Genomic DNA, 9326 nt, shown 5'->3' with positions numbered 1-9326 from the left:
AGGGCATTCGGAAGTCGGTCGCCCTCGCCAGGCTTCATGGGGACGGGACGGGCCACCAGGCCGATACCAGGACCTGCAGAGGGCAGGCAGGGCAGCTCCTGGCAATACAACAGGCAGGGGAAACCCACACCTGGCCGGGAACAGCGGCCAAGGCAGCACCACGGCCCCGGCTGCCCGGGTTCAGCGTGGGGTGGAACAACTCGTGCCCACCCCTTTGATCCTGGGAGGGCTCTCCCCCGCAGTGGAACCGCTACCGTGCACCCCCTTGCAGGGAGCCCGCCCCGCAGGCCTTTCTCCTCCCCACCCCCAGTATGTTTTGCCTTGGCTCCCACTCATGGGTTTCTTGCTTCTTGATTAACCCCACCTTCTACCGCCCCCTGTGCCAATGAGCTGCTGCCACCTCCCATTGGCACTCGCCCACCCGGGCATTCAGGAAGGGGCAAGCAGAGACCTCCAACCAGGAGGCACTGAGGCTCACCCTGTGTAGGAGGGGATCAGGGGCTGCCCAGCTGCCTTGAGTACTAGGGTTGCCAACTTTCTAATCACACAAAACCTAACACCCTTGCCCCACCCCCTGCCCCATCTCTGAGGCCCTACCCCCACTCACTCCATCCCCCCTCCATTGCTCACTCTCCCCCACCCTCACTCACTTTCACCGGGCTGGGGCAGGGGCTGGGGATGAGAGGTTTGGGGTGTAGGAGGGGGCTCCGGGCTGGAGCCAAGGGATTCTGAGTGTGGGAGCAGGCTCAGGGCAGGGGGCTGAGGTGCAGGAAGGGTTGCGGGCTCCAGGAGGGAGTTTGGGTGCAGGAGGGGGCTCAGGGTGGGGTTGGGGTGTGGGAGGATGTGAAGGGTCCAGGAGGGAGTTTGGGTGTGGGAGGGAGCTCAGGCTGGGGCAGCAGCTGTAGATGGGGGTGTGGACTCCAGGATGGGGCTAGGAGTTGGGGTGTGGGCTCTGGGAGGGAGTTAGGGTGCAGGAGGGGGTTCAGAGTGTGGGCTCCAGCTGTGTGGTGCTTACCTCAGGCAGCTCCCAGTCAGCGGTGCAGTGGGGCTAAGGTAGGTTCCCTGCCTGCCCCGGCTCTGTGCAGCTCCTGGAAGCAGCCAACCAATGGGAGCTGCGGAGTTGGTGTTCGCGGTGGGGGCAGCGCGCAGAGCCTCCCTGGCTACCCCTGTGCCTAGGGGCCACAGGAACATGCTGGCCGCTTCTGGGAGCCACGCAGAGCCAGGGAAGGCAGGGAGCCTGCCTTAGCCCCACTTCGCCGCCAGCCGGACGTTTAACAGGCCAGTCAGCGGTGCTGACTGGAGCCGCCAGGGCTCCTTTTTGACCGGGCGTTCCAGTCGAAACCCGGATGCCTGGCAGCCCTACTGAGTACTTATGTAGGGTCAGTTGTCAGCATGAGTTGGCGTGGGGCCGGGTCTGGGCTGGGCCCTGGGCAGCCTCTGGGCTGTGTCACGTCCTCTGGCGGCCAGAGGCTAACACACAATGCCAGTTCGGCTGGGATGTGGGGAATGGTTTATTTCAGAGCACACTGAAGTCAGTGTGGGGCACAATGCCCGAGGCTCAGGGAGGGGCTGGGCCCAGCCACACCAGCCTGCAGTAGAGCACACAGCAGGCATGCCCAGCCCACCCCTGTGGCCTTTCACTTGTGGCTAGCAAGTCCCTTGGCCAGATGCTCCCTCGGTGCCTTGTGCTCCAAGCAACTCCCTGTTGAGAGTGAGGGCTAGGTGTGGAGGGGGGCACGTGGCTTTCCCTGGCCCAGCGGCCTGCTCTGTGCTAGTCCCAGCAGGCGCTGGGCAATGGGTCCGCTGGTGGATGATAAGGAAGCCATGCTTCTTGAATCCTTTGCCGCACTCGGCACACACGAAGGGCTGGTCGGCCGTGTGGGCTCTCTCCCTCTCTCGCCGCCTGGCTGCCGGCGGCTCCCGTGGCCCCTCCTGCTGCCGGGCGCCCTGCCTGTCGTGGGTGATCTGGTGCATGATGAGGTTGGTGCTGCAGGTGAAGCTCTTGCCGCACTGCGGGCAGGGGTAGGGGCGCTCGCCGGTGTGCCTGCGCTGGTGGATCAGCAGGTTGGTCTTGTACTTAAAATGCCGGCCGCACTCGGAGCAGGGGAAGGGGCGCTCGCCGGTGTGCGTGCGCTGATGGACGGCCAGGCTCGACGTGTAGCGGAAGCGCCGGCCGCACTCGGAGCAGGGGAAGGGGCTCTCCTGGCTGTGCACACGCTGGTGGACCGTCAGGTCTTGCTTCTGCAGGAAGCACTTGCTGCACTGGGCACACGCGTAGGGCCGCACGCGGGCGTGAACGCGCCGGTGCACCGCCAGGTAGGTCTTGCTCTTGAAACTCTTCCTGCAGGAGGGGCACATGAAGGGGCGCTCGCCCGTGTGGGCACGCAGGTGCACCCCCAGGCTGGTCTTGTAGCTGAAGGTGCGGCCACAGTGCGGGCAGGCGTAGGGCTTCTGCAGCGTCTCCCGGCTGTGCAGGCACCGGTGCAGCATGAAGCTGTTGGGGCAGGAGAAGCTCCAGCCGCACTCCGTGCAAATCAGCAGCACTTTCTGCTCGTCGGTCGTCTTGGGGGCCAGCAGCTCGGCCCGCTGGTGGAAGCTCTCCTCACACCTCGTGCACTCACAGCCCTGCTCCACCTTCGCCTCCCTGGGCAGAGGCAGCCAGCACGTGGCGTACGCCTCCTCCAACGGCTCCTCTTTGGCGGGCTGCTCTGCAGCTGCTGTAGGGACAGAGTCAGGAATGAGCTCCTGAGATGCCAGCTCCCCAACTGCTGGGTCTGAGTCACACGAGTCCCACGGATCCTGGCCCCCGTGTGCAGGAATAACTGTAGGTACGTGTGTGCGTGCATGGAGAGACCCCAGGAGAAAAAACTCCTGATCCTACCTAGCTTTTATTTCAGAGGAACAGCCATGTTAGTCTGTATTCGCAAAAAGAAAAGGAGTACTTGTGGCACCTTAGAGACTAACCAATTTATTTGAGCATGAGCTTTCGTGAGCTACATCTGATGAAGTGAGCTGTAGCTCACGAAAGCTCATGCTCAAATAAATTGGTTAGTCTCTAAGGTGCCACAAGTACTCCTTTTCTTCTAGCTTTTATTGACACTTTCCAACCCAGAGCTCAAAGCGCCTTTCCTAGATTGCGGAAACGAAGGCAGAGGGAGATGACTTGCCCAAGGCAGAGCTGGGAACAGATGCTACATCTCCCAAGTCCCAGGCCAGTGCTCTGGCCACGAGGTCTCACCCAGGTCAGTTTCATCTAGTCCAGAGCACAAAGTGGATCATGTTAATCATAGCCCATGATTACTGCATGGCTCCACTCCGGGACAGAGTTAAGGCTCTCTGGGTGTCCCTACATTAGCATGCTTGGATTTCAGGCATGGGTTTGTAGTACCTGGTGTGGGGAAAACGGCATCATGCTGGGGTGGATTTCACCCTGGATTACCGATGCGCGCTCTCAAGCTGAGCTCCAGCTTAACAGCATTTTCCATGCCTGCACTGGGAGCTCTGGGACACACCCTGCACAGCTCCAGTGGCTTCACACCCAGCCCCGGGACACCCTGGTGCTGGAGGAGTGCCTGCACATGCACAAACAGAGGTGGGTCATGGCACGTCATACCCAGCAGAAATCACGCAGAGCATGAGGCTCCCATGTTCTCTGAAGCATTGCCGCTAACTGGGCACAGCCTGCCCAAGCCTGGCCCTCTGAGGTGCCAAGTACCTCAACTCCCAATGAAGCCCACAAGGGACAAGCGTGCCCAGCAGGATGACGCACCACTGATTGCTCTGCACTGGGGGGTGTCACCCTTTCCGAAGCAGCAAGCAAGTGCCTTTCCTGTGTCCCGCCCCGTGCCTGGCTCCGAGCAAGGGACCAGGCCGTACCTGCGATAGCCTTGGCTGCTCTCGCGGTCTCCTTGGGCAGGTCGTAGTAGTGGCGCCGTGCTGCGCGTTTCTTGCGTGCATTGAAGCGGCCCCTCCGTCGCATGGCTGCAGCTGGGCGTTACAGTGCAGCGTGGGAACAGCAGAAAGCAGAGCACCCCAGCTCCCTGAGCAGCAGCTAGGAGACTCCCTGGCACGGCAGGCTGGGGCTGCCTGTGGGTCCAGAGCAGCTTTTGGCCTCGCTGAACATCCTGTAAACGAACCAAACGTTCCCAATGATCCCTTACGCCAGAGACAAACAGCCACGAACTGGCTCCCCTTCAGCACACAACGGGCTCCAAGGATGGGGAGCTAATCACTGCAGTCTGCTCCTGGGGCACAGGGGAGAGTGGCTGGTGTAGCAGGGGAATGGGTTCCTGGGGATCAAGGACTGGGGTTGGGCAGGCTTGCTTTGAGTTGTTCCCTTCGGAAGCTTGGATCCAGCAGACCTGGCTCTCGCCTGCCCCTGAAGGGTCTCAGCTGCCTGCCTCTTCCGCACCCCACAGAGTGTGTGAGCGCTGCAAGGCTGCTGGCTCCCCCGCTCCGAGAATCTCCACAGCCTGTGCCTTCCTGGTACAAACTGCGTGGGAAGGGGGCAGGAGGAGGCCTGGGTTGTGTTGCACACCTACACTCTGCGAGCAGGGCTGGATTAAGGCATAGGCAGTACAGGCCCTTGCCTCAGGGTCTGGTTCCTGGAGTCACACGCTGGCATCAGAATCATGACTAGTTGTTTGTGTGTTTGGCTGGTTTTTTAAATTGTGTTCCTAGCCCTCACTGCTGTGAAGAAAAACTTGAAAACATGAAGAGTGTAACTGGTCCAAATGTCTGCCTGAGCCTGCAGACAGCCTCCAGAAGGGGGAGGAGTCGCTGATGCGTGTTGGGGAGGGAACTGTGGGCCTCACCACCACCTCCAGGGCTGAGCAGGCTCCTGCTGACGGGCTTGGACCAGGCCTTCTTGTATATGAGGGGCTCCCAGGATGAGATGGGCTGAGGGCCCTGGAGTGCCTTAAGCCAGCCCCATTGGTGCGGGAATGTCAATCAGGTGAGAATGGTGGCAAGGACTAAGGGACCTAATTGCATGGTTTCTGCCTTACTGGCTCCAGTGGGTTCTGTGGCACTCGGACAGGGTTTTGAAAGACTCCTGCATTCTCCTAGCACAAACAGCGATGGGTTTTGTGTGAAGGGGATTTTCCATCTTCCTCCAACAAGACACCCTCTACTAGTCCAACAACATTTCCCCCTATGTAAAGATGTTACAAGCTGCTTTGTGTTGCCTCCCACTGGTGGCAAACTCTCCAAAGCAGGCGTGAGGTGCTTGGAATCAGACACCCCATATCCCAGGGAGGCCCTGATCTGTACTGAAGTGTTATAGGGATGCTCACACCCTGCTGCAGAGCACCCTCTTGGCCAGTTACACATACCCACAACAATGCTACTTGAACCAGTAACACAATGGAGTTAAAAGTACAGAATATTTCACCAATGATACAGAAAGACCAGGGAGGAAGAGGAGTTATTTAAGTTAAGCGCCATTGTGGACATAAGAATAAATGGATTCTAACTGGGCATCAGTAAGTTTAGGCTTGAAATCAGGCGAAGGTTTCTGACCATCAGAGGAGTGAAGTTCTGGAGCAGACTCCCAAGGGGAGCAGTGAGAGCAAAAAATGGAACTGCCTTCAAGACTGAACTTGGTCAGTTTATGGAGGGGACAATATGACGAGACTGCCTACAATGGCATGGAGCCGATCTGCAACTGCTAGCAGCAAATATCTCCAACAGCCAGTGACGGGACACTAGCTGGCAAGGGCTGAGTTACTACTGAGAATTCTCTCCCACGTGTCTGGCTGGCGGGTCTTGCCCACATGCTCTGAGTATTTGGTGTCAGGAAGGAATTTTCCCCTAGGTTAGACTGGCAAAGACCCTGGGGGGTTTTCACCTTCCTCTGCAGCATGGGGCCCAGGACACTTGCAGGTATAAACTAGTATAAATGGTGGATTCTCTGTAACTTGAAGTCTTTAAATCATGATGTGAGGACATCAGTAACTCAGCCAGAGGTTAGGGGTCTATTACAAGAGTGGGTGGGCGAGGTTCTGCGGCCTGCAATGTTCAGGTCAGAGCAGATGATCATGATAGTCCCCTCTGGCCTTAAAGTCTATGAGTCTATTGTATAAGTAGGGGCATAGCAAGCAGATCGAGGGACGTGATCGTCCCCCTCTATTCGACATTGGTGAGGCCTCATCTGGAGTACTGTGTCCAGTTTTGGGCCCCACACTACAAGCAGGATGTGGATAAATTGGAAAGAGTCCAGCGAAGAGCAACAAAAATGATTAGGGGTCTGGAACACATGACTTATGAGGAGAGGCTGAGGGAACTGGGATTGTTTAGTCTGCGGAAGAGAAGAATGAGGGGGGATTTGATAGCTGCTTTCAACTACCTGAGAGGTGGTTCCAGAGAGGATGGTTCTAGACTATTCTCAGTGGTAGAAGAGGACAGGACAAGGAGTAATAGTCTCAAGTTGCAGTGGGGGAGGTTTAGGTTGGATATTAGGAAAAACTTTTTCACTAAGAGGGTGGTGAAACACTGGAATGCGTTACCTAGGGAGGTGGTAGAATCTCCTTCCTTAGAAGTTTGTAAGGTCAGGCTTGACAAAGCCCTGGCTGGGATAATTTAGTTGGGGATTGGTCCTGCTTTGAGCAGGGGGTTGGACTAGATGACCTCCTGAGATCCCTTCCAACCCTGATATTCTATGATTCTAAGAAGCGTCAGGTGCATTCCCCGAATTGCTGTTTGCCATCTGCAGTGACCACACTGACTTCACCTGGACATAACACGCTGCATTCCAATTTAATCAGAATTACTCTGAACTTCAGCTCCAAGCAAAATACAGTTCTTTCCTCTGACCTAGTATCTGCTCTGGGCAATCCCCACTTTGCAGGGTATGCACTGGGCCAGGCCTCTGCAGCCACATGGCTGATCAGTGCGGTGACACTTCCGCTGCATGCTGGCTCTACCACCCGCCTCGTTGTGGGGTTTCACCGCACATGTCTAGGGTGCCTGTAGTGGCTAATCTCACGGCACCCCGTGGAGCAGGGCGGGGGCTCAACCCCTGCAGTTGTCGCCCTTGGTGCCCCTGGAGCTGGGCTGGCGTGGGCAGAATCTCCAAGATGACCCCGTGGTGGGGCCCTGGGGGGATACAGAACTGGGCCAGGGAGGCGCTGCACATGGGGTACGGCCGGGATGGCTCCACGACAGCGCCTTGCAAGGAGAGCCAGGGCGACTCCGAGTGATCAGCTGGAGCCCTGTCCCTGCCTGCGCCCCGTCCCCATGGCAACGCCCCCTCACCGGAGCGCGCCTCCGGTCCCCATGGCAACGCCCCGGGCGCCCCCTCACCTGAGCGCGCCTCCCGTCCCCATGGCAACGCCCCCTCACCGGAGCGCCCCCCCGTCCCCATGGCAACGCCCCCTCACCGGAGCGCGCCTCCGGTCCCCATGGCAACGCCCCAGGCGCCCCCTCACCTGAGCGCGCCTCCCGTCCCCATGGCAACGCCCCCTCACCTGAGCGCGCCTCCCGTCCCCATGGCAACGCCCCCTCACCGGAGCGCGCCTCCGGTCCCCATGGCAACGCCCCAGGCGCCCCCTCACCTGAGCGCGCCTCCCGTCCCCATGGCAACGCCCCGGGCGCCCCCTCACCGGAGCGCGCCTCCCGTCCCCATGGCAACGCCCCAGGCGCCCCCTCACCGGAGCGCCCCCATGGCAACGCCCCGGGGCTCTGCTCGCCCCCGGGTCTCGCGCTGCCGCGGGTCGGACTCGGCCCGCGCTCTCTGCGATGCCCGCGAGACGCAGCGGGGCCCCGACCGCCAACCAACCTCGGATCCCAGGCGGCCAGCGGCGGGCGCGGGCCCCTCAGCCCCCCGGGGCGGCTCAGCTCTGGGGTCCGAGGCGGCCCCTCTAGCCCGCCCAGCGCCGCTCTATGGCTCGGGGCCGCTCTGCTCCCTGGCGGAGCCCGCGCTCTATGGTTAATCCGCAGCCCCTCTAGCCCGCACAGCGCCGCTCCGCTCTATGGCTCGGGGCCGCTCTGCTCCCTGGCGGAGCCCGCGCTCTATGGCCGTTCAGGCAGCTGCCCGGGCTGCTGCGGGCAGAGCCAGCGCCACGTGCCCGGCGCCTCCCGCCCCCAGCTCCCGGGGCCCCCGCATTCCCCCCCCCCCCCGACGGGACGGGCAGCCCGCGGCCGGGCCCAGCTCCCGGGGCCCCCGCATTCCCCCCCCCCGACGGGACGGGCAGCCCATGGCCGGGCCCAGCTCCCGGGGCCCCCGCATTCCCCTCCCCCCCCCGACGGGACGGGCAGCCCGTGGCCGGGCCCAGCTCCCGGGGCCCCCGCATTCCCCTCCCCCCCCCGACGGGACGGGCAGCCCGTGGCCGGGCCAGCTCCCGGGGCCCCCGCTTCCCCCCCCCCCCCGACGGGACGGGCAGCCCGGCCGGGCCCAGCTCCCGGGGCCCCCGCTTCCCCCCCCCCCCCCGACGGGACGGGCAGCCCGCGGCCGGGCCCAGCTCCCGGGGCCCCCGCTTCCCCCCCCCCCCCGACGGGACGGGCAGCCCGGCCGGGCCCAGCTCCCGGGGCCCCCGCATTCCCCTCCCCCCCCCGACGGGACGGGCAGCCCGCGGCCGCCCCCAGCTCCCGGGGCCCCCGCGGCCCCCCCCCCGACGGGACGGGCAGCCCGCGGCCGCCCCCAGCTCCCGGGGCCCCCGCGGCCCCCCCCCGACGGGACGGGCAGCCCGCGGCTGCCCCCAGCTCCCGGGGCCCCCGCGGCCCCCCCCCCGACGGGACGGGCAGCCCGCGGCCGGGCCCAGCTCCCGGGGCCCCCGCTTCCCCCCCCCCCCCCGACGGGACGGGCAGCCCGTGGCCGGGCCCAGCTCCCGGGGCCCCCGCATTCCCCTCCCCCCCCCGACGGGACGGGCAGCCCGTGGCCGGGCCCAGCTCCTGGCGCCCCCGCATTCCCCTCCCCCCCCCGACGGGACGGGCAGCCCGCGGCCGGGCCCAGCTCCCGGGGCCCCCACGTCCCCCCCCCCCCCCCGACGGGACGGGCAGCCCGTGGCCGGGCCAGCTCCTGGCGCCCCCGCATTCCCCTCCCCCCCCCGACGGGACGGACAGCCTGTGGCCGGGCCCAGGGCTTGGGCGGTGTCACCACGCCCCTACCCAGCCCTGCTGGGGGGGGCGTTCTCCAGCCCGGACCGGTTTTACGTCGAGACTGGAGGTGTTTCTAACGGCTCTGCTCTCGGAAGCATCGTGGGGCAGGTCTCTGAAGTCAGACGTGAGGATCGCAATGGTGCCGTCCGGCCTTGGGGGCTACCTGATGTTAAAGGCAGCGTATTTTCTGCTACCCCAGCCTTCCCCGTTGTCACTGTCCTGGGGGATTG

At 62.9% G+C, this 9326-nt stretch overlaps 1 protein-coding gene across 2 annotated transcripts; it reads right to left on the bottom strand.

Annotated features, from left to right (window-relative positions):
• Positions 1-1493: 1493 nt before the first annotated feature.
• On the bottom strand, positions 1494-7934 carry LOC125633005 (uncharacterized). 2 transcript variants are annotated; one of them, XM_048842101.2, is made up of 3 exons: positions 7778-7934; positions 3877-4124; positions 1494-2717 (listed from the first exon to the last, which is right to left on the bottom strand). In XM_048842101.2, exons 2-3 carry the CDS (start codon positions 3977-3979, stop codon positions 1648-1650), a joined length of 1173 nt encoding a protein of 390 aa, XP_048698058.2. In that variant the 5' UTR covers positions 3980-4124; positions 7778-7934; the 3' UTR covers positions 1494-1647. The 2 variants fall into 2 exon arrangements, with proteins under 2 accessions (XP_048698058.2, XP_074982198.1); XM_075126097.1 differs by lacking the exon at positions 7778-7934 and adding an exon at positions 7303-7328.
• Positions 7935-9326: the final 1392 nt, after the last annotated feature.

This window comes from Caretta caretta, chromosome 2 (genome assembly GCF_965140235.1).
Source record: "Caretta caretta isolate rCarCar2 chromosome 2, rCarCar1.hap1, whole genome shotgun sequence".
Lineage (NCBI taxonomy): Eukaryota > Metazoa > Chordata > Testudines > Cheloniidae > Caretta > Caretta caretta.
This window is presented reverse-complemented; position numbering and strand designations above follow the sequence as displayed.